The 27,702-nt window shown below is 43.2% G+C and overlaps 4 protein-coding genes across 4 annotated transcripts; 2 read left to right on the top strand and 2 right to left on the bottom strand.

Annotated features, from left to right (window-relative positions):
* Positions 1-14,196: 14,196 nt before the first annotated feature.
* On the bottom strand, positions 14,197-14,907 carry K441DRAFT_651665 (uncharacterized protein). Its single transcript, XM_067647230.1, has one exon. The coding sequence runs from the start codon at positions 14,627-14,629 to the stop codon at positions 14,216-14,218; it is 414 nt and encodes a 137-aa protein (XP_067510151.1). The 5' UTR covers positions 14,630-14,907; the 3' UTR covers positions 14,197-14,215.
* Positions 14,908-15,730: 823 nt separating this feature from the next.
* On the bottom strand, positions 15,731-16,258 carry K441DRAFT_533455 (uncharacterized protein; the record flags this gene model as incomplete). Its single annotated transcript, XM_067642286.1, has 2 exons — positions 15,731-16,123; positions 16,181-16,258. The coding sequence occupies 2 exons, from the start codon at positions 16,256-16,258 to the stop codon at positions 15,731-15,733; spliced, it is 471 nt and encodes a 156-aa protein (XP_067510150.1).
* A 4,493-nt stretch (positions 16,259-20,751) lies between these two features.
* K441DRAFT_535606 (uncharacterized protein) lies at positions 20,752-23,206 on the top strand (the record flags this gene model as incomplete). Its single annotated transcript, XM_067642378.1, has 3 exons — positions 20,752-20,899; positions 20,953-21,317; positions 21,368-23,206. The coding sequence occupies 3 exons, from the start codon at positions 20,752-20,754 to the stop codon at positions 23,204-23,206; spliced, it is 2,352 nt and encodes a 783-aa protein (XP_067510149.1).
* Positions 23,207-24,684: 1,478 nt separating this feature from the next.
* Positions 24,685-27,108, top strand: K441DRAFT_683906 (uncharacterized protein; the record flags this gene model as incomplete). The annotated part of the gene is made up of 5 exons (XM_067651737.1): positions 24,685-24,725; positions 24,792-25,526; positions 25,586-26,036; positions 26,196-26,713; positions 26,862-27,108. 5 exons carry the CDS (start codon positions 24,685-24,687, stop codon positions 27,106-27,108), a joined length of 1,992 nt encoding a protein of 663 aa, XP_067510148.1.
* Between the last annotated feature and the right edge of the window lie 594 nt (positions 27,109-27,702).

The raw sequence follows: 27,702 nt of genomic DNA, 5'->3' as shown, positions 1-27,702 counted from the left end.
AAGTTGGTTAAATTATATATTAAGTTGGTTAATTGCGTATTAAGTTGGTCGAATTATATATCAAGTTGGTTAATTGCGTATTAAGTTAGTCGAATTGCGTATTAAGTTGGTTAATTGCGTATTAAGTTAGTTGAATTGCGTGTTAAGTTAGTTAAATGCGTGTTAAGTTGGTTAATTGCGTGTCGAGTTGGTTAAATTGCATATCAATTACGCGAAACGCGAAAATCAAAGTCTACTTAAATCTCATCCTGCGAATATTTTCCCAATGTTATAGTTTACAGCTACCTTTATAAAAGACTACGCTCTTTACTTCCGTATAAAGACCCCACGCTTAGTACTACCCGGTTTCCTAAAACTACTAAAACTACTAGTCCGCCTATAAACTAATATCTCTATTAACTATATCGTTAACCTACCTAAGTGCCTTTATAATAGCAAAACATATAAATATATCTTTATTATTATTAACCGCCTAATGAAAATAAGACACTTTATCCCTATCACTAGCCTAGATATAAAGGAGCTTATTAAAGCATTTATCTATACTATCTATAAGTTATATAGCGCCCTAAGTACCATTATCTCCAATAGAGGCTCTTTATTTATTTTTTAACTTCTAGCGCCGCCTAAACTAGCGCCTAAAGGTAACTCTAAGCCCTAGTTTTATATAGTACCCTAAAATAGATAGCTAGACTAAGATTATTAACGTAGCAATAAATAAGTATCTATGCGCTTTCGTAAGCTTTACCTAAGATAACTAGGTAGATTAGCCCCCCCTTACTAAGTTTACTATAAATAACTAGGTTAATAAAACCATAGAAATCTTACCGTTCTTTACTAACTATAGCTACAACCTACGTTTAGGTATTAAACCAGTAGGCCCCTAGCTATTAGCCCTATTTATATATATAAAGAAAGAGTACCTATAAGCTAATACTATTACTAACCGCTTTAAGCGTATCCTAACTTAGCTTAAGGCCCTAGCTTATATCTCCTAGCAATGCTATAAAAATAACGCTAATATAAAACGGGATAAAGGTATAATATTTAAAAAGGATAATATAGTTATAGTTAGCCTTAAAAATATAAAGACTAACCGGCCTAAGAGGAAATGGGATAATAACTAGGATAGACCCTAGCCTATCTTAGCCGCCTATAAAGGGGTAGTTATAGTAGACCTCCTAGACTATATTCGTGTTAATAAGTCTTTTTATACTTTAAAAGTCCATCTTTAGCTCCCTAAAGAGATCCCTAGCTAAGTATACATTAATAAAGAGGAACGCCGCAATATTATAGGCAGGATAGCTAAAAGAGATAATAACGGCAATATTACGGATAAGTGGGAATTTAAAAAAAATCCTTAATGTATATAATAAATAAAGAGATAAGCACGGCTTAATATATTATATTAAGTGGAAGTATTATAATAAGAAAACCTAGGAACCCGAGAAGTCCCTAAAAGGGTACGAGCGCGTACTACTAAAGTTCTATAAACAACACCCTAAAAAGCCTAGACCCCTAGACTAGGTATAAGATAAGAGAGACTCGCTATACTAAGGCCGTGGATAATAACTACGATAATTTAGAGAAGTTAAGATCTTATAGAACTTTAACCGGCGGTTAAAGTTGTCTAATTAGTTAGGTTCTCGCTAAGAACGCCACGCCTAATTAATTTAGGTAGCGGTGTAAAGTTCTGCTGACGCCATTTATTAAACTGGCCATATAACCGCAGTTTACTATTACGTAATAGTAATCTAACGGTAATCCGACGGTAATTTACTAGTACTATAATATTCTATTTTAAAGCTACTTATTTAGTTTAGGGACCAAACCTTCTAGGGGAGGGGAGTACTGTTATGGCACTAACCTGTCTTATACTGTTTCTTACTATTAGCTAGCCTACCACTAGCGCTTTAGCGGCTGGCCCTACTATCTATATATAATACCCCTTTCGCCTCTTCTCCTCTTTATACCATAACGTAGTTATTTAGTCTACTTCACTGCAGTACTATAATAAAGGCTACTGTATAAAGGCCAAGAAGAGCACTTATAAGCTTTTCCTAGCTATTAATAAAATGGCCGCAAATTATAAGGAGAAGGTAATTATTTAGAGAGGTCTAGATATCGATAAAGAGATAAATACTTATTAGTACGGACTATAGCCTCTTTTATACAATATCCTTTTACAATAGCTATAAGTTATAGATCTTTTTACTAACTACTAAGTAGGCTATTGTCGGAATGTTAGTCACGTGACGTGGTTACGAGACTATGAAGCGAGGCTAGCTAATCTAACCTTAGAGTAAACCCCTATTTCTAGACTATTAATTAACTACTAACTTTAATACCGCATACGTACCACTATAAGTAATATTTGTGTACGTTAATAATGTAAGTATACCGATAGCTATAGTTACATAGCTATCTACTTTAGGATTAATCGATTATAGAAGAATATAGAACTCTAGCCACTTAACTATCTAAAATAGTAGGTTTTATACGATAATTAATATAATAAGGGCCTTATTAATAACTTCCTTATTTAGGACCGCTCGGAGTACTTTTAAATCTAGCTCTTCTGTCTTATTTTAAGATAACGCTTTAAGGTAAAGGTCTTTTAATTAATCCTATATTGCTTCTTTTGTATAACTAGTTTTAGGCTTAACTATAATGCTATACTTTAACGCTAAGTAGTTTTAGAAGTTAGAAGTTGACTATATAGCGTATAACTCTATATAGTATTTATAATAGAATAAAAGATAGGCTTTTTTATTTTATATAGGCTTATTACTACCTAATAGACGGGTATGCTCCTATATTAAAAGAGCTAAGCAACCTCTTATATTTTTTAATTTAGAGGTATTAATAGATTTAAGAGCTTCTAATTTCACTTCTAAAGCTATATTTTATATAATAATAGGGGGAGAAGGGCAACTAAAAATTTATTTGGGGTATGCCAAGACTTATCGCGATAAGGATATCCATTGTATTTTATCGCGATAAGATTTATCCAAAACAACCCTGGGAATGTCTATCACATATCGGGGGGGCTGATTTGGCGCGGTTACGACCCGGGTTACAGTCCCTCGTCAAAAGTGTCCGTCTAAGCGCATTTTTTAGACAACCCACCTTGCTAAATTACTATATAACAACCATATAATTAATTCTAAAGCTATAAAAAATATTTTAAGTTTATATTTTATATAAAACCTAGCTATTATACCCTTTTTAAAAATTTAAAATCGATAACTCCTTTAGAAATCCTATTAATTCTTTACTAGAATCTAAAATCTATAATATATATTTTCTACTACTAAATATTAAATTACTTTTTTTTAAATTTAATATCATATAGACATTTAGGTTTACTATAACTTTTTTTATTTAAATTTTTATTTTAAAAGTGTAAAAGTTTATTATAACCCTTTGTACCCTCATTTTTTCAAATTTGTATAGGAAATTGCATTTTTTTTACTCATTTTTAAGTTTATAACCTTATAATAATTTTTTATACTTTTTAAATAAAAATTTAAGTAGAGAGAGTTTTAAGAAAAGCAAATCCCTATAAGATATAAAATTTTTAAGAAATATTTTTAATATCTAGTAGTAGAAAATATATGCTAAATATAGTAAGTTTTAGTAGGAGGTTAGTAAAACCTAGTGTCGGTATCACCCAAGTGCACTTAATTGGCCTATTAACTGTTGAATTGATTCTTGTCTAATAGGTGTCGAAAGCAAAGGATTATAAGGATCGCGGTGCCTAAACAGGGGGCTGATAAGTCACCGTAAGGGTGACTAATTAGAGACACGCTGTAACGGCGCTATCGCACGTTACCTGCCAAATTCTGCCATATTCTGCCGACCTACAATTAGCCCGCCTAAAGCTAGCGCCTTAGCGGCTTACCCTATATATTTGTTTACATCGGTCCTAGCAACCCCTTTTCCTTCTCTTTAGCTTAGTATCTTGGTAATATAGCATTCGTTTAAGCTTCGGTTTAGAGGCATTTGTTTAAGCCGTAATATTATACTAAGCTCTCCCTACCTTACCTGGGAAGGCCTTAATAATATCCCACCCCAAAGAAACTTCGTCTATAATAACGCATTAACGCGCTATACTTAGACACTAAAACAACTCTATATTGCCTAGAAAGGCCTAGATAATATCTTACCTTATAAGCCAGACAGGACTAAACCTATACCCCTAGAATCGAAACTAAAGCGTATAATACCGACGAACCTTAGGAAGCTAACGATGGCACCTAAAGTAAGCTTATCTAAGAGAGCTGCCTTTACCTAAGAGGAACCTAAGATCTAATTGGGATCAGAAATCGAAGATAATGATAATATCATAGACATACGTGAGCAGATTCGCGCCCTCGCAGCTAGCTAGGAAGCCGATTATCTTAAAGCAAGAAATATATAAGAGACCCTATAAGAGATCCTAGAAAGCCTTACGGCCCTATAAAATAGCCTAGCTTCCCCTTTTTAAAGCCCTAGTTAACCTATTTACTTTACTAAATGCGATATACTAGGGAGTACGGATACAATAACGAAGTAATTAAAGTCCGTTAAGCTCCCTAACCCCCTACCACTATCTGACGGGATAGACCCTACCTTTAAGAATTAGAGGATTTAAGTATAAGGAAAGCTCCGCGTTAATTATAACTATTTCCTTTCCAAAGAAGCTAAAATGCTCTACCTCTTTAGTTAAACTACTAGGGACGCCCAACGGCACCTTTAAGCTAAGTTTAAGGACGACTTCCCTATCCAATTTATATCTATTAATGAGATAATACGGCACCTAGCGGCTATCTATATTAACCTAAACAAAGTACGGGATACCTATTATAACTATAATTACCTAATAATAAAACCAAACTAACCCTTTGCTAAATTCCAGACTCAATTCCTATACCTTATAGGAGAAGGCTAGGTTCCCCTTAAGAACTACCGATTAGACCTATATAATAAGCTAACAATCCAGCTATAAGAAAAGATTGCTGTAACCTTAGATAACCTACTAACCTACAAAAAACTTACAGCTTATTGCCTATTATTAGACTTAGAACTAAAGCGGATTAATACCCGCCCTAATTGGTAGAAGCGACTCTATAACGATTAGAACTCGCTAGCTATACCTATAGAAGCTAGAGCAGGAAGACAAGTTATAACTACTCTTATACTAAAGGCGGTTATAACTACGCACCAGCGAGCCTTACCTAACTAGCCATATACCACGCCATTAACTAGTATTCGCTATAATACTCCAATTAACCCTACCTCGGCTATATGCTTTAACTGTAATAAGTAAGGTCACTTTGCCTTATCCTGCCTGGAGCTAAAGGATATAGGCGATATTAAGGAGATGGAGGAAGGAGAAACGTCCGATAAGTTAGGAAAAGAAGAACCCTAGGGAAAGACTTCCCCCTAGGGTACCCTATCGATCTTAAAAAGATTAATTTTAGTTAGTTAATAGGTAGAAAGCATTTCACGGTTCTATATATAGTATCTTAAAATAGATATAAAGTTAATATAACCGCCCTTATTAACACTAGAGTAAATAGCTTCGCCTTTATAAATACTGCCTATATAAATAATGTTGCTAAGTTTCTAAATACAGAAGCCATCTAACTAGAGAAGCCTATTTAGGTAAAGGGCTATAACGGCTAAGCCGGTTGGCCTATTACCTACATCTTAAAGTTATATATCGCTCTTAATGGATAACGCTAATATAGTATCCCCTTTTATATCCTAGACCTAGGGTCCCACGATATAATCCTTAGACGAAAATGGATGTCCTATTTTGATATTTAGTTAAATGTGCAAAAAAGACGGTTTGTCTAGCCAGAGGATAGACTAAGGTTGCCCTCCTTTATTAAGGAGATCCGAACCAACCGCAAAACACTAGCCGCAAGGGCTAACCCTACCTACTAGCAGAATATCCGGGCCCGTGATCTAGCCTTTGCCTAAGAGGACGCCCACTATAAAGCTAGAAAGAACTCCGTACTAATAAAGATACTCTCCTAAAGCGCTATATTTAAAAAGGACTCTATATACGGAAGCGGGACAGATAATGATATAGATAATATCTAAATCGCACAGATCTAACCGTTATGGAAAAGAACGTATTAATAGGATATAAGGGATAACCTCTAAAAGATGTAACAGGAGCTAAAAGGAGTAATAATAACGCTAGTACCCTAGAAGTCCCTAAAGTTATATACGCCCCTATTATTAGTTAACCCCCCTACCATAGACATTGCCGCAATTAGCGCTATAGTGTTTTACTTTAATATATACCGGAAGGATAATAAGGTCTTTATAACGAGCCTATATAAGATTAACCGAATTATTAATAATAGAGAGGAAAGGCTAGATAAGGAAACCGACGAGGAATTAGTTAAATGCCTCCTTTCTACCATTTATATAGGCTATAAGGATGCATTCTTAAAGGCGGCCTTAGATAAGTTACCCCCCTACNANATATANNATTATAAGATTTAATTANAGGCCNATAACTCGCTAGGCTATAGCCCCCTCTACTATTAATTAATNGATAAGCTAAAAGNAATAAAGTAGTACTTAATTAANAACCTNGATAAAGGGTTTATNNAGCTAAGTTAAGCCCCTTTTGCTTCCCTTATCCTGTTTATAAAAAAGCCTAATAGAGGCCTTCGTTTTTATATCGACTATTAAAAGCTAAACGCTATTACTTAAAAGGACCGGTATTCTATTCCTTTAATTGACGAGACCCTTGCACGTCTAAGCTAGGTAAAGATCTTTACTAAACTTAATATCCGCTAAGCTTTCTACTAAATTAGGATAGACCCTATATCTAAAGATTTAATAACGTTCCGTACCTGCTATAGTTCCTATAAATATAAAGTTCTTCCTTTTAAACTAATAAACGGACCGGCTACGTACCAAAGGTATATAAATAACGTTCTTTTTAATTACCTTGACGAATTCTATACGGCATACCTAGATAACATTCTTATATACTTGGACGACAAACTTAAGCATTAAGTTTATGTTAAGAAGGTCCTAGAGAGACTACGGAACGCGGGCTTATAAGTTAATATTAAGAAATGCGAGTTTGGGGTAAAACGTATAAAATACTTCGGGTTTATTGTAACTATGGAAGGAATTAAGGTCGACCCTAAGAAGGTAAAGGCAATCTATAACTAGAAGCCCCCTTATATAGTAAAAGGAATCCAATCCTTCCTTAGTTTTTATAATTTCTACCACTAGTTTATCTATAACTATGGAATTATAGCAAAACCTCTTATATAACTAACTAAGAAGGATACGCCTTTTATCTTTAATAATAGCTATATAGAGGCCTTTAAAGAGGTAAAGGATCGGCTTATCTCTTCCCTAATCCTTTATTACTATAACCTGGACCTTAAATTAATGCTAGAAATAGATACCTCTAATAGGGTCATAGCGGGAATCCTATTACAGTTACATCTAGACGGCGAATAGTACCCTATAGCTTTCTTCTTAAAGATAATAGACCCGGCTAAGTATAACTACGAAGTATACAACAAAGAAATGCTAGCTATTATTTAATTACTCTCCTAATAGCGCGCAGAGCTTAAAGGTACAAACTCTTGGATTAAGATATATACAGATTATAAAGCCCTAGAGTACTTTATAATTATAAAGCAGCTTATGGGGCAATAAGCCTAGTGGGCCAAAATACTCTCCTAATTCTTCTTTATAATTATATATCATTTTAGTAAGCAAAACTCTAAGGCTAATACCCTAACCTAAAGAGAATAAGATGTAGGACCCTAGGATAAGCTAAAGACTTAATATTAGACGCGCGCCCTCCTCTATCTAGAACAGCTTAACCCATAGATCCTTAAGGAGCTAAACTCCTAGCAAAACGAGCTAGCACTAATGGAGGAGTCCTTAGATAAGCTAATAGGGCTAATCAACCGCCTCCTAACTATAAACCGCACGGCTAATGCCCTAAGGGCCCTCCGCGAATAAGCCGCGAAAGAAGACCCCAATTTTAAGATAAAGGAAGGATTGCTCCTATACTAGGAGCGGCTTATAGTCCTTAACGTTAATAATCTACGGACCGAACTAATCCGCGAAGCTTATTACTAAGTCTTTACGGCATACCCTAGTAAGAATAAGACCCGTAAAATTATTAACTGCCACTACTACTAGCCAAGAATGGTTGCGGATATTAATCGATATATATGGAACTGCGAAGACTACTAGAGAGCTATAATCCCACGGGATAAGACCCTAGGACTACTTAAGCCACTCCTAATACTAGAGCGCCCTTGGTAGTATATTTTTATAGACTTCTATAAACTACCTAGGGACCGTGATGGATACAATATAGTTATAGTTATAGTTAACCACTTTAGTAAACACCCGTTCTTAATTCCATGTCATAAGAACATTAATGTTAAAGAGGCAGCCTGGCTATATATCTATTACGTCTACCAAATCTATAGACTACTAGATACTATTATATCCGATTATAGGCCGCAGTTTATATTAGCCTTCTGGAATAAGTTTACCCGGATCCTAGGCATTAAGCTAAAGCTTTCTATAGCTTATTACCCCTAGATAGATGGTTAGACAGAGATTATAAATCAGTACCTGGACCAGAGGCTTAGGCCCTTTATTAACTATTTCCAGAATAACTGGTCTGAACTACTACCCTTAATGGACTACGCGCAAATAACCCTACCCTACGACTCCATAGGGTTTGCCCCGATTTAGCTAGAAATGGGATACTTACCCTATATAAGCTTTAACTAGAAAAGGCCAGAAGAACCCTAGACTATATAAGAGAAGCTATTCTATACTAAGGCCCAACAGTATACTAAACGATTAGAGGAGGCTTAGATGGTAGCCTATAAGAACCTAGAAAAAGCTTAGAGGTTAATAGAACAGCAGGCGAATAAACACCATCGAGAGCCCGATTTTGCCCCTAGTAATATAGTCTAGGTTATAATAAGGAATTGGAGGACCGAACAACCTAGCTATAAGCTAGACTACTAGATAGCAGGACCGTATAAGGTTTTTAAAAAGATAGGCAACTTATATAAGATAAAGCTCCTAGACTTAATTAGGGTTTACCCTATCTTCTTACTAAATAAGTTACGGAAAGCTATAAATAACCTATTGCCTAGACAAAAGAACAAGCCTCCCCTACTAGTTTAAGTAAACGGTGACAACAAATAGGAGGTTAACGAAATACTGGCCTGCAAAATAGTACGGGGAGCACTAAAATACCGTGTCTAATAGAAGGGCTATAATCCTGACCCAACCTAGTACCCTACATAGAACTTTATAAGCTACCCCTAGAAGCTTAAAGAATTTTATAACCAATACCCTAATATACCTAGACCCCTAAAGTACCTAGACAAATGGATAGAATGCTAGTATAATAAAGATAATAAGTTACCGGAAGAATATAGGGATAAAAACGCCCCAAAGCCCTAATATAGCTATCTGCTAAATTCTGCTATTTTCTGCCGTTTTCTGCCAGTACCGTAAAATTTTAGATGTCTAGGAACTTCGACCGCCGGTTAAAGTTATCTAATTAGTCAGATCCATGCCAAGACTTTTAGCGGCTACTCTTTCTGGCCTAGTGCTTCCACTTAGCCCACAATTACCCTTTGTACTTAGTTAGGACGGACTTATATCCCCTTTTATCTCCTTATCTTATATTTTTATAATCCTACATTTATAAGCCTAGTGCTACCCTATTTTTTCTAACTAAGCCTAAGGGCAGGCTTTCTTTTAAAGAGGGGGGTAATGTAACGGCGCTATCGCACGTTACCTGCCAAATTCTACTATATTCTGCCGACCTGCGATTGGCCCGCCTAAAGCTAGCGCCTTGGCGGCTTACCCTATATATTTATTTATATTGGTTCTAGCGACCCCTTTTCCTTCTTTTTAGCTTAGTATCTTGGTAATACAGCATTTGTTTAAGCTTCGGTTTAGAGGCATTTGTTTAAGCCGTGACACACGCGACTACGTGATATACATTCTAACAATAATAAAGGAGTACAATATTTAGGGAATATAGGAAGGAATAAAGAAGTTTAATAAGGCTAATAACGAGGTCTATATCTCTAGACTTTATAAGGAGTTCTATAGCACTATATTTAACCCTATAAAGATGCAAATTATTAAGTTTATCTATATACTAAATTAATTTAAGATTAATCTAGCCTCTACACCTTAAGCACTTACTAACGATGATATTAAAGAGCAACTCCTCCTAGCCCTACTAAGCGATGTTATATAGTAGAATGCGAAGACCTAGTGTCTACAAGATAAATAAGACCTTAAGAGTTGCATTACCCTTCTTCAGAAGCAAGAGACTGCTCTCCCTACATAATTACAGACTGCTGCACTTATACACGAGAGGAAAGACAAACCTAGGGGGAGATGGGGAAACTGAGGTCGAATAAGGGGCAGAGGTCGTGCTAGTAGATTTAATTATTCCTTACGTTATAGCTTATTGTCTTAAGTCAGCAAAGAGCCAAGACGACTAGAAAGAGACGAGTATTAAGTATACTATTAAAAAGGTTATTACCAGAAAGACTGTCCCCTACTTAGACAATTTCAATTTAATAACGCCAGGAAGACAGATTAAGGTACTCCTAAGGTAGAGGAAGTAGGGAATATAGTAATAGCTAAGGAAGAATCTAACAGCAATTTAATTTACCTTAACCTTAACCCTAAACGTGCTATACTTATAACAATATTACTAGCTTAGGCTCTCGACTTAGGAGCAACTAAGTACTTTACTAGTAACTAATCAGACCTAGCATACTTAAAGAGATAGAATATACCTTAATAGGTCCGTACTACGAATAGGATCGTTATCCCTACTATAGGCTATAGCTAAGTTTAAATCGGTAGCCTAAGGCTAAAAGACGTCTGGCTTATACCTTCATTTAAAATAATTAAGCTTAATAGAAGCAGAGATTATGGCGGCATTAAAAGGAGCAATGTTAGTAGTATAGCTTAAGAAGCTGACAAGAGATCTGGGAGAGAGAGACAACGACGACCCTTTCATCCCTACGCTCTATTACAACAATAAGAGCACGGTCAATCTATTGTACGACACGAAGCACCACTAGAAAGCCAAGCATATTAAGACTTAATACCTCTTCGTACGAAATAACATAGTTTAGTAAGGTTAACTTAAAGTGGTATATATACTAGGTAAAGATTAACCTAGAGATATGCTTATAAAATAGCTACCAATTAACCAATTTACGAAGCACTGTGTAACGCTAGGAATCGGTAACTGACGGAGACGGTAACGGACGGAGACGGAGCAAGTTACGGAGGTTTTTCGCCTACTAGGTTTTCCCCCCGTACGCAGGCCGAATGGCACTTGCAAGGTATTTGGGAATAGCTTTATAATTGCCTATTTAGGACAGATGAGCAGAGCGTCGTCAGCATGGGGGAGTGTCAGAATTACCTCAGCGAGCTCAGACGCGATTTTTTAGCTAGCATCGGAATAACCTAAGCCGTCTTCCGAATTGCAAAATCACGTCTGAGTTACCTCAGCAAGCTCAGACCACATATTCGGAATAATTTTATATCCGCTCCACGTAAAATCGAAAATGTGGTCTGAGCCACATTTCCAACGTTTCTTAGGCGCTCCGACAATACCCACAACTTTTCCAATACTCTCGGTCAAATCACTCAACCACAATGACTTAAAATACTACCAAAAGTTCATCAATTAGAGAGACGACCTAATATTTCATAAATATCGGGTCTAAATTAGCCCATAACTGCCCAAAGTTGAGATCATTTTCGCCAAAAAAAAAACCCCGTTATTAGGAATCCCGACATTACCTATAATATAGTAATAAGTATATATATTAAAGCTAAAAATCTATCACTAATAGATCTAGCTCTTGCGATTATTTTAAGCCTATATGCGACCCTAGACCTTACGTAGGTAGCTTTATTAATTTTGTTAAAAATTGTATATATCCCTATACAAATGTAAGACTTAATACAAGACTTAACGCAAGCTTAGCTATAACGTTGCAACATGCGCATATATAAGGCTGAAAAGTTCATCGATTATAGAGCTGCTTCTGCGGATTAATTTAACGGTATTTCTAAAATAATAGCTGTTGTAGGGGTATAGATCAATTTCGTTGAAAAAGGTAACTGCTTTACATACAAATAAAGTCGGATCGCTTAATAAAGTCTGGAAAAGTCTCTCAGACCATAGAATCAACTTTTTGACAAAAAAGGTTAGCGATATCCGCTTGCGGATATACGTATGTCCGCTAATTGATTCTATGGTCTGGGCTTGCTGAGGTAAACGTCTGAGAGGCTTTAGCGAGTTTTGTTAAAAGCATAAGCACAATCCGCAAAACGGATATTGCGGATATCTAATTTATTTATTCACATAACGCGTTATTATTACTAAAAGTTAATACAATATTTTTAAGAACTAGGGCTTCTAAATGGTATAAATTTTATAATACGGCTATTGCTTAGTCCTAACATTAATTTCGTTAAAGTTAAAAAACGCGTTGTTAAAAGCATAAGCACATATTATATCTTATTAAATAGTCTACTAATATAGATAAAACTATACAGATATATAGATATCTACTACTTAAAGCTATTGCAACACTTAGAAGGTGCTATAGTTAGGTCCTTCCTTGAAAATATCCTCCCTTGGCCCGGAGTGGCCTCTGCTACTACTAGGGGGTAAGCTTTGGGCAGAGCCTCGTGCAGAGCTTCGTGCAGAGCCTCAGTAGAGCTTTGTGCAGAGCTTCGTGTAGAGCCTTAGTAGAGCTTCGTGTAGAGCTTCGCGCAGAGCTTCGTGTAGAGCTTCGCGCAGAGCTCCGTGCAGAGCTTCGTGTAGAGCTTGGTGTAGGGCTTCGTGCAGAGTCTTCGTGCAGAGCTTCGTGCGGGCGTGCAGACGTGTAGATGTGCAGACGGTAGACGTTCGTCGGGCGATCAATTGCAGAGACGTTTGTAGGGACAATTGTATGGGCAATTAATCAATTGATTGTATGGCGGTTCGTACGGACGTTCGTACGGGCGATTGTAGAACCTTCCTAGTATATTAGTGCTGCGTGTTAGTAGAGCTTTAGAGCTCTATATAGGCTTTGAGCAAGGCTTCGAGTAGAGCTTTTTACAGAGCTTCGTACGGAGCTTCGAGCAAAGCTTCGAGCAGAGCTTCGAGCAGAGCTTCGAGCAGAGCTTCGAGCAGAGCTTCGAGCAGAGCTTCGTGCGGAGCTTCGAGCAAAGCTTCGAGCAAAGCTTCGAGCAAAGCTTCGAGCAGAGCTTCGAGCAGGACTTTTGAGCAGAGCTTCGAGCAGGGCTTCGAGCAGAGCTTCGTGCGGAGCCTCGTGCAGAGCTTCGTGCAGAGCTTCGTGCAGAGCCTCGTGTAGAGCTTCGTGCAGAGCTTCGTGCAGAGCTTCGTGCAGAGCCTCGTGCAGAGCTTCGTGCAGAGCCTCGTGCAGAGCTTCGTGCAGAGCCTCGTGCAGAGCCTCGTGTAGAGCTTCGTGGCAGAGCTTCGTGCAGAGCTTCGTGCAGAGCTTCGTGCAGAGCCTCGTGCAGAGCTTCGTGCAGAGCCTCGTGCAGAGCTTCGTGCAGAGCTTCGTGCAGAGCTTTTGCAGAGCTTTAGTGGAGCTTCCTGCAGGTCTCCCCCTGAGCTTCGTTCCGCAGAGCTCTCGCAAAGCTCCACAGCTCTACGCAGAGGGCTGGTGGCGTGGGCGTAAGCGTTCAGCGTTGGTGTTTACTGCGCGGCTCGGCGAGGTAGAATTGGGGCCTCTACCGCGTCGAACTCCTCTTAACGTCGCGCGCGTATAAGGAGCTGAAGATCTCATAACTTATAGAGTAGACTTTTCTCTATAATTTAGTGTAATTTTTATGTTAATAGGTATTGTAGAAGGGTAGATTAATTTCGTTAAAGTTAATAAGGGCTTCTCATATAAACCGTGTTTAGGTTTTCTACAAAGCTCGCCAAAGTGCCTCAGACCAAGAAAACGATTACCGTCCTAAATCAGCTTAGCGGACGGTGCGGATATTCCTATATCCGCATAATCGATTTCTTGGTCTGAGCTTCTGAGGTAAGTGTCAGAATTAAGCGAGAGATGCTGACTAAGCTCTGGACACATTGCAAGGTCGAACTCTGCATGCAATCTAGATAGACATCAACCGCATCTACTGCACCACGAATCAATCAATATTCATCGTCTGCGTCATCTCTATCATCAATTAGACCCTCAAGATAGCTCCGCTGTGACCCCATGACCTTGTAATTCCAACAGTGTAAGCTTGCTTGGTGGATCCCGGGGAGTTCAACGCTTGCACCAAAGCCTGCAGACCTGAGCGCGCCTATGACGCTATATCTATCCTCCAACATTGTACTTTCGGTTCTTATCTGAACCATTTGTCCACCAAGTGTAATGCGGCGGTCGTGCTCGACAGGAGGAACACTATCTACGATATGCACATTAGTGAGTATTTTGACGAGCAGAATGTTGTCTGGATGAAATATAGCCGGCGTATACATCTGGACCTTTTCTATAACAGAAGCAGGTAAGGGTTGCAAAAGGAAAGCGACGAGCCCAACGGAGGGAAAGGAAGACTTCATCTTTGGATAGAGAAGTAGTAACTTAGTGAAGTTGTTTCATGCTCCTTTATCAGATGAACTGCGGCTCTAGTCTAGTTCGTTATTAGTGATAGCTATGAGAACATTATTATTCGCCAATCGCGCGCTCACTAAGACAATCTCAGTTGCTTTCGTTAAGCTTGACGGCAATGGTCTAGTGACTTGATTACTGGTGGTAGGTAGAATTTGTCCTTAATTAGAGTTAATGTTAGATTGGCTGGCAGAAGAGGTATTGCTTACGAGATCTTCTTGACCTAGAGGTGACTACGGCTGGCCTGTCTCATCTACGGATACAAATCCGTTGAATTGACTATTTTAATAGGCTAGGAAGTATGTATGGGTGTTGTATTCTTGGCATAATTTAGCTGGTGTTCTGGAAAGGGTTTTTAATAGCTTTTAGTAATTGTTGTTTGCAGCTTGCCTTGCTTTAAGTGAGGCCTGTAATGGCCGCAGAGGCGATATGAATGTAGGCTCAAGGTTAGCATTAGATACTCTGCGACTATATACATAAAGGTCTTGCCCTGAACAGTGTGCAATATCTAGGCCAGTTCAAGGTGCCTGTTTCCGGTCCCCGGCCTTTGACCCCCCAACCTCACAAGATACATCACAAATCCAACACCGTGCTAAATAAAACCAAGATAAGCCGAGGCTCGCAAAACGATAACCGGAAGCGACAGTATATTTCCCAGAAATAAGAACGACGAGTACCTGGTCCTCAGGAAGAGGAACGATCGAAGCATGAACGAACTCGCAAAAGAGACGGGAAATGCGAAATCGACCTCTTTTCGAGGGCATCCATGGCTAAGGCTAGTTCGTCGTCTTAAAACAGCAATGGAACCTAGCAGAAGGGATAAAATTATCGTTTGACAGCTTCGAAACCACACCAGTGTTGAACCCGCGCCCCCGCGTTTCACATCGCATCGATCGTACGCGCGTCGCTTGAGGAGGCTGCGCAAGAGATGGACTTCAGATAAATGATGGGAATTATGTTGGTGCGCATTTGCTTCTCGAATCGCTGCTTTGAATTGCTAGAGAACATGGTGGTTAAAGAAACCGGAATTGGCAGGATGGCCCAAACCCACCCTACTCTTGCCACCAACCCGCCTTCCACTCATCAGAACCCTTATCATGGCACTCGCTGTTATGGCCACACCAATAATGCACGCCCTTGCCACCCTCGAGCGGGCTCCACATTCTAATATTCGAACTCTCAGACCCCGGACCGCATCGTGGATCTGCAGGCTTCCACGTATTCTTCGCGCTGTACTCCCAATGATGAGTCCCAACCCAAATACAAACTGTCTCGCCATCCTTGCCATTGCACGAGTACGAATTCCCCGTCGAGGTCGTTCGCGCCACGCTCAAACTAGCCGAGATCCACTCGTTGATCTTTGCTGTGGCGCCGAATGTGATCGTGAAGGACTCGGACTGCTGGAAGCCAACTGTGCAGGTTCCTCCTCTGCAATGTAGATTGTACTTTCGATAGTCGTCAGTATGGCTTGTCCCAAAGTAGAGGGGCGGGGTGAAATTCACGCTGATCTGCTTCCAGTAAGTCCACTTCTTATTGTTGCCATCGTCGACAGACTTGGTTTGCGGTATCGGCGTGCACATCAATGGCTCATCATCGGCTGCACCGAAGAGATTTTGGTCCCTAGATATTCCGGCCGGCTGTACCTGCAATTCGGAAGCGCCGCCGGTAGGCATCGACAGGACGCAGGGAAGCGCGAATGCCACAAAAAGCGGAGAGAAAGACCGCATACTGGTTCCGCCTCGAAACAAAAAATTGAAGTCGACAGGAGCCAGCGAGGAGGCTGTCTGAGGTATTTATTTAGCCCAACTTCCGCCTTTTGTGCTTCACAACTTCCCCAAGCGTGGGTTTACTCTTCTTAGCCGGACGCATAAGCGCCATAAGGGATTCCACATCGACCTTACCGCAAGAGTGAAGGGTACTTGATTGGATGTATAGTTCGGGGTGCACTCGATCAAGGGCAAGCCAAGAAGAAAACTCCCGTAGGGGTATTTACCCGACGCACATATGGGCGCGACTAGGCCCTCGTCGAACCCTTGGCGCAGCGTGAAGTACCCGTATTGGCGAAAGACGACGCTTTGCATCGCCCATCTGTCCGCGAGGGCATAGAGGAATGCAGGCATTGAAGTTTTATCCGGCGTCAAGCTTAAACTTCGGCTCCTAGATTCAGCGTGTTGCGTCAACCATAGGACTGTAAGAGTAGTTAGATATAACCAAAAGGCGACATACCTCTTCGGATGGCTTCTGAAGGTTGCCTGTGCTACTGGACATGTACCTCAAAGAATCAAGGCCTAGATCTATTGACATTGTGCTGGTCAGGTCTGCATTCCGAGTGAAATGTATTAGCGTCGTCTTTTCTCCTTTAGACGTAGCGCCGCTCCGCTTCTCCCACTTCTCTGCTCTCGAGATGATGGCTTGAAGATCGCTGTAGTTTGCCCTCGCCGAGGGCCCTACCGTCCATGCGCTAGAGTCATCTACGAATGCCATCGCACCCCCGTCCAGAAACATATATGTATTACAGTGCTCTATGAGATGTGTCTACATAGTAGAGGTGAGGCATAGCCTGCTCATACCAGACTCCTCTACCACAGTTGCCTGTCCATGTCCCTGATTTGCTCCTTAAGCCTATCTCCTCTGTGCTGTCCCCAGAGCTCTTGATAGACCGACACGCGCATCCGTCCTTTCGGGCCATATAGACAGTGTTGTCGGCGAGGGTTTGATCCTCCTCCCACTGTAGTCCGTACTGCGCAGGGTCGACTCCGCTCCCCTAACGCGCTATCAGGGTTGCGGTTCTGCGCACCTAGGACTACGGGTCCACCAAGGGTCCTCCCTAGGAGGCCTTAATTCGATTCGGTGACGGGCCAATATTAAAGCTCTAGTTTAATTCGATTGATTAATCGATTAAATCGTTTGTGGTGTTTGCCGGCTGGTCGTTTAAACGGTCGTCGTCTTGTTTTGGTAACGGTCGTCTAGTTCTGGCGACGGTCCTCTACTGGCTGCCGTCCTGGTGCCTCCCTAGGTAGGGAGGATGTAAGGAAGGAAGGAAGGGTAAAAAATAAGGTGGCTATATAGGGTAGGGGCACGTGTAGAGGCTATTGGGAATATAGCGGGGACCCAATGCAGAGCTTCGTGCAGAGCTTCGTGCAGAGCCTTGTGTAGAGCCTTATGCAAAGCCTCTAAGTAATAAGACTATATAAGATTGTATAAGATTATATAAGATTATATATAGTAGTTAAATATATTATATGCTAGCATACTGCAGGCTAAGAAAATAGTAAAAATTTATTTACGTAATTAGTATATAACTTTACCTTAATTACATGTTAAGAAATATACAGTTAGCTTTTAAAGTTGTTAAGTAGGTTAACTGCGTGTTATTTAACTTTTAAATGTGTCAAGTTGGTCAATTACGTGTCAAGTTGGTCAATTACGTGTCGAGTTAGTCAATTTGTATGTCAATTACGCGAAACGCGCTAAACAAAGTCTGCTTGAATCTCATCCTGCAAATATTTTCCCGATGAAGGTTTCCCTATTTCTGGCCAATTACGGCTAGCATCTACAAATAGGTTTTAAACTTTTAGTAATGTTCCTTACCCCGCTTATTACACCTTATAAGTTATAGAAGTAAATTAATTTATAGAGAAAATAGATGAACTATAATAGTTCCTTATTAATAAAATAATCTATTCACTCACTTACAGAGATATATTCCAAATATGTATTTGTATTGTATTGGGGGTGTAGGCCCGAGGAGAGGGTAATATTGCCTCAGCCTGCTTGCATAGTAGGTTCCCTACTGTCAAGCAGTGGTAGATAATTACACACTCATTGCCCCCCTCAGGCCTACCGCAAGCCTAAAAGGCTGCAAAACTATCTATAGGGTGGAGGGTGGGAAAGCGAAAAGCCGAAAGGCTGATTGTGATAGATATTAATGTTGCTGTTTAGAGGAGGCGTGACTTCGCTTTAAATAGACATTTTTATATAGGCCTAATCTATCTATAAAGCTGTTGCGAATAAGAAACGAACCCTAATACTAGCCTACTAAATTAATAACTTTATCTAGCTAGATATAAGAAGTTTAAACATAAAATAACCTATTAAGAAACTTAATTAAAAGAATACTAGCCCTTATAAGGTTAAGAAGGTTATTTCCTCTTACGCTTACTAACTAAACCTCCCTAATACGGTTAAAATCTACCCCGTATTCTATATGTTAGTCCTCCACCCTACTACCTCTATATTAGATACCCTACCTAAATAGATATAAAACCCTCCCCTACTAGTTAAAGTAGATAGTAAGAATAAGTACTTTATTAAAAGAATTAATAATATTAAGTATAATAAACGGAAACGCTAATATATATATCTTATAAAATAGAGAGGCTTTACTAAACCCTTATAGGAACCCGTTAACTCTATAGGACTTATATAAGCTATAGAAGACTTTTATAAACTTTACCTAAAACTACTATAGCCCTACCTTATAGAAGCTTAAGTTTAAAAGGGGGGGTACTATTATAGGATACCCCTATAATACCTTATATATATCTACCTATTTCCACCAACTTAATAACTAGAGACTAACTATAAGATAGTAATTTAATAGCAATCTATGGCAATCTAATGGCAATCTACTATACTCTACTATATTCTACTAAGTTCCACTAAGTTCTACTAAATCCTACTAAGTTCTGCTAGGACTACTACCTAAATCCTATTCTACTCCGTATATATATTAACTAAGCAACTAAGTCCACAATATATACTCTTTCTTCCCATTTTTCTACCTTCTTTCCTTACGCAACGTCTTAACTTCTTTACATAGTTTATGTATATAGCTTAATAATATCTACCTTACTATATATTATTGTCGCTTATACTTACTCCGTGACAATACGTTTAGAATTATTATAAGTAACTTACCTATTTCTTATCTTATATTTTTAATAAGAAGTTAATAGGAAAAAAACGGGTAGGTAAGCTAACCTTGAAAATATAAATGTTACGGTCAACCGACCACGTAATGGGTGACTACCCATTTTCGGCTAGGTCAGCCGAACTTTCAGTATAGTCAGGCGACCTGCATCCTCCACTTTAGGTTTGTTTAGCTTAGTCGAGCTGCGTCTCCCTGCATGAGTTTTGTCCCGGTTCCTAGAGCCACATGACCGATTTTCATCGTGGCTTGTTATGTGAGTATTTTACATGGAGAACGAGTCCAAGAGAAAATTGAATCTCAGAGACCCACTTTTTGGCTCTTGCACTCAAGTTAAATCTTCGGATTTTTCTGCCCAAGTGGTGCGGACCTGTTCCCTGTGTTCAGGGCATTTGAGCATTGATTCAAAGCTATCTTCACCGCCGGTTTAGAGTGACGCTTGTCGCATTTGTGGCACAGGCCTAGTTCAACACGTGGAGTGCTTGTGAGCTTGGGACGAGATTCAATCATCGGCAAGGCCTACGTGGACTGGATCTTATGTTTGCCACTCGTGCAACTGTTCTAAGACTGTGCTGTTCATACCACACGTTAAATTACCTCAAATCAACGTTAAGGTGGGTGAGGTGTCGCAGTTGTGATCTTTCAAGCCATCCAAGGCATCGTTGCCCCACCAATCTCGCTAAACCTAAAAGAGCTGTCACCACCACGACCATCCCAGCATCCCGCCTGCATTCAAGCTTTCACTTCGCCGTCGTCGCACACCCCTACACCTGAAATTCATACGTCGAACTCGCTGCATCAACTCCGAGTTGTCTTCCTGCTTTCCTGCCTGAATACTGAAGGACTGCGCCCAACACTACGAGCTTGTCCGCCTCGCCGGACATGCTCTGCACGAGCTGCTGACAATCTTTTTGTTGACCTCCAAACATTGCCAGCACACCAACAGGGCAATCACCAAGTCATTCAAACTATTGCGACGACGTTACGATCAATCTTTTCTTCTTCTTGTGTCTTGGAGCGACATAGAATCATTTACGTTCTCCCCTCGGCACTGCGGTGTGGGAGTTGTAATACTACTGGATACAGCTTCTTTTACGCATTCTTTTCAAGCCGAACGATAGCCTGTAAGGCAGCCTCAAAATCATGGCAAACGCGCAGCTATCTCCACCTGGTAGCAGTGTCTACTCTTCAGACACCATGTACGTGGGAGACGGAACATGGGACTCGTCAAGGAACACTTTCCTCCTACCGAACCTGCAAGGCTTGAATCTTGCTACTACACAATACAATGGTGAGCGAACCCAGACCACCCATATAATCGCGCTTGATTTTAACTTGTTCCAGGCATGGGCAATCGATTCCGCGACATGGCTGGCTACCACTCCATCATCAAAGGCCACGGCATTGTCGCAGCTATAACCTTCCTTGGCATCGTCCCTACCGCTATATTTGTCGCTCGATTTTATCATCGAAGTGGCCACCTCGCTCTACGACTCCATATATGGCTACAAATTCTTACAGTTGCTTTAGCTACTGTCATATTCGTGTTAGGGTGGTTGGCTGTGGGTCCTAAAAGAGCTTTGACGAATCCACACCATGGGATAGGGCTAGCAATTTATGTCGCAATTCTCGTACAAGCCACCGGAGGATGGTGGGTGCATAAACGCGAAAAGGGAAGAGAGAGGTATAGGGCTCCTCTTAAATTGGTTGTAAGTAAACACTATCCCCAAAGCTGAAATCATAGCTAAGTATATCGCAGTTACATCAATGGCTTGGCCGAGCTATTGCAATTCTCGGATTCATTCAGGTAGCCCTCGGTCTAACGCTATACGGGTCCCCGAAAGTACTGTTCATTTTATATGCTCTATGGGGTTCTATTCTGTTCTGCGTCTATTTCGCTTTTAACTTCATAAACCGCCCAATGATAGGCTTCGATGAGGAAGGGACTTACATCAGTGAGCGCACAGATAGAAGCGGTCGTAGCCGACGCAGCCGTCGCAGCCATCGCGGCCCCGGACTAGGAGCTTTGGCAGCAGCTGGCGCTGCAGGCGCCGGTCTATCCGCATTACGGAGGCGATCACGCAGCCGTAGACGACACAGCGAAGGCGGGCAGGACGTGATCAGTTCACGCCACAGCTCACACCATTCAGAATCTTTTGTAGATGATGAAAAATACACTGAAGATGGACATGGGCAGAATACATGGAGGGAGCGCCTCTTTGGTGCTGCTACTGCTGCAGGCGCGATAGCAGGTGTCAGGGCGCTTTTTAACCGCAACAAGCGTCGAGACGACGAGAGTGAAGTTAGCTACGGTCAACACATCGGTGGCACGACAACCATCACCCAGACCGACCTTAGCAGAATAGAGGAGGGTCGAGCACCAGAATCTCCAGCAAACGACAGATGGCGCCGCGCTCAGGAGGCAGCAGCCGTTGGAAGCCCCCTCCGTCAGAGTCACAGGCCACGAAGAAGCGGAGAATCTATTGGCTCATCTGATAGTCGGACGAGCTTCAGCGGTGATGCAGCTAGACCGGAGAACCATGGACTCAAAGACGGCATTGCAGCTCTCGGGCTTGCTGGATTCATCAAACACAAGTTCAACTCACGAAGAAATCGGAAAGAAGAACAGCGAGTGGTAGGTCTCCATGAACAGGAGCTGGAGGATGAGCGCATTGCTCGACGTAACAGTCAACGACGACGCTTCACAGGGGATGGATCAGCACCACCACGGAGGAGCGGCCGCCGGGGTTCGTCCACTATTGATGATAGCACAGACATCTCCGGCACCAATCCTGCACTCTCACGCCACACTATCATTCCGCCTCCGCCCCCCATGAACCTTGGAAGCAGAACAAATGTGACCACTGCAGAGACAACCACTTCGAATGTCCCAATGCCACCCGCGCCTCTAGACCCTCAAGGAATACTTCATGACTCAGGGTCCGAAGCGTACGCCTCAGCTGGGGGCGGCCAGCATCATCGCCACCAGCTCGGTCGGGATGCTGCATTAGCTGCTGGAGCTGGGGCAGCGGCTGGAGCCGCAGCAGCCAATCGTGACACGAGTCGACAGCGTAGTAGCAACGGTAGCGTGGCGTCGCCGCCGGTGTCAGTCAAAGTTAAGATGCACAATGACGGCCGTCATGTGACTTTGCGCCGACTAAATGAGGAGGAAGCGGCAGCGGAACGAGAGGCCAGGAGACGGGAGCGACAACGAAGACATAGGAACGGCAGCCTGAGTTCGGTCAGCAATGTCGGTGACGATAGGTTCCGGAGAACGGAAACTGCGGAGGCAGGACCGGCTCGTCCAGCACCTATCCCAATGCCTGAGCCAACAATTCCGGGGCCACTTCCTGGGCCGCCTCCTGGGCCGCCTCCACCTCCAAGCCACGCCTCCCTGCCTCAAAATGAACTCCATCTTCCACCTCCACCTCCCATCCCAGCGGCTGCTGCAAGCGCAATGAGCACTCCGCCTGGCACAAATCCTTATGAAACAGGGACGGACGTAAGTAATTATGATAACAACCGTAGGCGGCGAAGGGCAGAGAGAGCGCAGGCAAAAATAGCAAAAGGTGGTGGAAGGAGCGTCGAGTTTTCTTAATGCATTTCAGGTTATGCTGGAGAATGAATGAAAAGGTCGGACTGGGTTGATCTTTGATATGCGCAGACGCATTGTTGCGGTGTCGTGGATTATAACGAGCATGGAAGGGGTTCGGATGGTGTTATTTTCGTCCGACGGGTAGGATGGCGTTTGGTTTCATAACCGTAGGGCTGAGCCGGATGCATTTGTGTCTTTGCATAAATATGATTGTGAAGATCGTTGCTTCAAGATACGCGATGCAAGCCCGCAAGCCCAGCTCTTGGCGACGTTGTGCCACCTTCGACGCCAGCAGGTACATCCACCGTAATAATATCCAAGCTGTTTACATGTGTGCCTTCTGCGACTTTTCTGCATGCTAAGCTGCTTATGCGAGAGATCCAACATGATAAGTGCTTTCCTACTTCCAACTCTCCCGAGTCCTACTTTCTTTTTGGAGATTCCATGGCCTGGCCAAAGCCGCCAACCCCCCAGCGCGGCAGCAGCCGATCCCATGTCCATTTCCAAATTCAACCTGCGTAGTATAGTTTCCTGTGTCCCAGGGGCCAAACGCGTAGCCAAGTCCGTAGAAGGCCCTTTTGTGGAAGGCAGTGCTGTCTATATATATGTGGCCTGGAACTCTGCTCTTGCAGCCCAGAGATTCTAGTCAAGGATTCGACAGTCCCGATCCGAGAGTTTTGATGAAGAGAGTGCAATTGAGGACAATTTAAGCTCTTCACAACTCCTCGCAGGACCTATCGCGGTCAGACTCAGCTCAGCTCTAGAGAATCTGGGCCGGTCCGAAATATAGCTCCCCAAGGCCGCGGACAGTCGAACCATCGACGCTACCATATCCCACCACGACGTCACCACCCCCATTCTATCAGGTCAATCCCATTTCCCTTCTTTGGGACAGTCGGCGTTGTCATATCTCCGACGCCTGACATTCGCTTTGTCACATACCATTCGTCCACCCAACTGTCCGATGCGGAAATCCAGCCCTGATCCTCGCCGCAGTATCTGCTCCCTCTATTCATCAGCGTCATATGGACAGAATGTTCCTCGGTTGGCCATTTCGGGAGATTTCCGGCTAGTAAGGACAAATTTCCAAGCTGGGAGCTGCCCGAGCTTTGCACGCAGTTTCCATGGCTCGCATGTTTCCATGTGGAAAAAGCGTTGACTATCATTTTGTTAGGGCCTCCTCAGCCTAACGACGCAATACTAGCCTTTGCAACGCCTCAGCCATTGTGTTCCTGGTCGAAGTTAGTGCTCCACCACCTTCCGGTCTTATCCTAGGGCTGCCACCTGTGGGTTAGCCGGTCTGGGCAACCAGCAGATGCTAGCAAGTCGTCGGGCAATCGACTGCAAGTACAATGACACAAGCTCTTGCAAATGGCATGCTGGAGCCGACTGCAACATCCACATTGACGCGCCTGCTCCCTATGCGAGCCCTTTCGAAGCTTACTGTCTCTGGGAGGATCGCCAGCTATTCATCCCTTACCATGTCATCCACCTCAACTCCTGTGAAAAGAGCTTGTGATAGGTTCGTTCAGCGATAAATTCCCACGATGCAATATCTGTCCGGTCTACTCACAAGTTGATATATTAGCTGCCATCGACGAAAAGTCAGATGCATCGGAGAAGGCACGAATCCGTGCAAAAACTGCATATCAGTTGGCCTGACATGCACCTATAACACCATCCCGCAAAAGAAGGGTCCAAAGGGCAGCAGAGCCAAAGTACTCTCCCAGCTACGAGAGACACAGCGGCAGTCCCGAATCACTCCTCCCGACAATGGCAGGCCACTCTCCTCAACCTTCGCCCGCACTCCAGGTCTGTTACCTCGCGGGCTCGTCGAAAGTTGCGTGGAGTTCTTCTTTGGGAACCTGTACCCATCGCAACCCATACTGCATCGTCAGCGCATACGGGACACCATCATGGGTATGGAACATTCTGTTGAAGCGTATTGCATGATTGCGGCTCTTTGCGCCTACGTCATGATACAGTCAAACATGAGCGTACCGCCAAACGTTGTATTGCACGGGAAAACCCACCAGATTTCGAACATTAGCCTAGGGGTGATGTTGCTAGAAGAATCAGTGCGAATGCGAAAAGCATATAAGTATATCGAGAACCCATCGCTTTTAACAGTGATAACTTCATTTTTCTTCTTTGGCAGCTACTTCTGTTTGGATAGAGATAATTCGGCCTGGTTCTATTTACGGGAGGCAACAACGTATGCACAACTACTGGAGATGCATGACGAGGAGACGTATAAAACTGGAGATTCGATAGACTGTTCGAGACGAAGGCGATTATACTGGGTGCTCTTCGTTGCTGAGAGGTTCGATGTCCTGTGTTTTGTCCAAACAGACATTTTGTCCTTTCTAACTGAGAACTTAGAACATACGCGCTACACAAGCACCGCTCCACAACTCTACACGCAACGATAAACCTACCGACCGTCGAAGAGGACCCATCAGAAGGAATTCAGATATCCGGCTTTATCCAGCTCGTGAATCTCTACAAACCATTCAATGACACCTTTATCGGATTGTGGAACAAAGTCCACACCGACTGCAACCCATCTTGGCTCGCTCAACTGCAAAGCCAGCTTTCCGAAGCCCTACCCACGTACTTGGAAAGCACAGAAACGCAAGCGGTAGATTTGAGGATCACGCAGCACTGGCTCAGGACGATGGTCTGGCAGCTGTGCGTCAGCCACGGGTTCGTGAGCAGCATGGCGACGGACAACGCCATGAAGTTCGAATACCCGATCGAGATATCGCGGGACTTGCTCTCCACGACGCGCCAGTTCTCGCAGCAGGCGATGGAGGTGCACGGAGTTGGACTCGTAAGCCCTCCAGTCCTTCCAAATCCCAATATCCCTTCTACCCCCTACAGCCATCTCCGTTTGTCCCTTAACGATCGACCCACTTCCCCAAGCCATTTTCGTATAATTAATCTATTTGACTTTTCCCACACGCCCCTCTACCTCACTGACACCCGACAGATTGAGAAGCTCTTCGACATAGCGTGCTGCCTGACGGACGTAATTGCCTGTATCCCCTTCTCGCCCTTGACCTTCTCGCTCGGGCCGCAAGACTACCTCTCGCGCTTCCTGACCCACCTTTCCACCCTTCGCAGCGGCCAGACGCGCTACCTCCCGCTGCTCCTCTCGAAAATCAGCGACGTCCTCCCGAACCCGTCCCTCCCGCCATCGCTACAGCAGCAGCAGCAACAGCAACAGGAACAACTCCAGCAGCAACGACAACTACAGCAACACCCCACCTCCGCCCTCCTCACCACGCCAAGCGTCAGCCCCTCCCCAGGCCCCGACCCGACCCTCCTCCGCCTGCCCTCGCGTCCGCAGCCCTCCTTCTCCTCATCCTCCTCTTCACCCTCCTTCTCCTCATCCTCCTCCTCCTCCTCCTCCTCCGCCGCCGCCGCCGCCGCCGCAGCAGCAGCACCTTCGCTCCTCCCCCCCTCTTCCCGCATCGACGACCTGGCACTCTACGCCGATGCGGTCCCGTACGCCGACTCGGTCCACTCGTCCGCGCCCTCCTCGGACGAGGCGACGCCGGGCCCGGGCTCCTTCGAGACCGACCTCGCCGCTGCCGCCGCTGCGCACCACCACTACCACCACCACCATCACCACGGGCTGGGCTACGGATTGCAGTCAGCCATGGGGTATGCGTACGGCGTGGGTGTGGGTGTGGGTGTGGGCGTGGGGTTTGCAGGACAGGAGGCGCAGGTCCAGGTACAGGCGTCGGGGCAGGGGATGTATGAGCGGGCGATGGAGGCGCAGCGGCGGGCGCAGGGGGAGATGGAGATGGATCCACCCCTGGCCCCCTCGCTCTTTACGGCCAGCAGAAGTCGAACTCGCCCCAGGAGGACCGCTGCGGGCTCCATGTCCGGAGCTCTAGTGCACAGCCAGTCTGGCATCGAGGTTGCCACGTGGGGTTCGATTACGCCGGGTAATTGGAAAAGTCGGGGAAATGATCTTCAGAGAGAAGGGATGGAAGGGAAAAAACACTTGGCAGCTTCTTAGGGCACGACATGCTGAGAGATCGGGTAGGTTCCGAGTCCGTGGGTCGGGCAGGATTTGGAATGCAGGTGAAATATTGGGTAGGCATTAATAGTATCCTTTGCAACGGTACAATTCGTCCTACGGTTGTCGATAAGATCTAGTCTAATAGAACAAATCGGATTAAATTGGGATGCCCAATTGTTATTTTGCTAGTGCACGGATCACTCGATGGTAGGACGCTACCATTTCACGGGATACCCTTTTTGAGCTAGAGACCGCAGGAATAGGCACGAGGAACAGAATAGAAAAATCGGCTAAATTAAAAGAAAAAAGCCAAAAAAAATTGGGAAAACGCGCGGACCGAAATAGGTTTAGGCTTAGCACGCGAATGTAAAGTGAATCGATTCACGAAACCAATGCTCGATGAAAGCGATAGCGGAGTGCGTTTCCTAGGCGGGTAGAGCAGAGCAGCTACTACTTCTCTGGCCTG

The sequence above is a fragment of the Cenococcum geophilum genome (genome assembly GCF_001692895.1).
Source record: "Cenococcum geophilum 1.58 unplaced genomic scaffold K441scaffold_2, whole genome shotgun sequence".
In the NCBI taxonomy this organism is placed as follows: domain Eukaryota; kingdom Fungi; phylum Ascomycota; class Dothideomycetes; order Gloniales; family Gloniaceae; genus Cenococcum; species Cenococcum geophilum.
This window is presented reverse-complemented; position numbering and strand designations above follow the sequence as displayed.

What these genes read in the sequence shown, in the direction of transcription:
- K441DRAFT_651665 (XM_067647230.1), bottom strand. Translation starts at nt 14,629, where the DNA reads ATGAAGTCTTCCTTTCCCTCCGTTGGGCTCGTCGCTTTCCTTTTGCAA.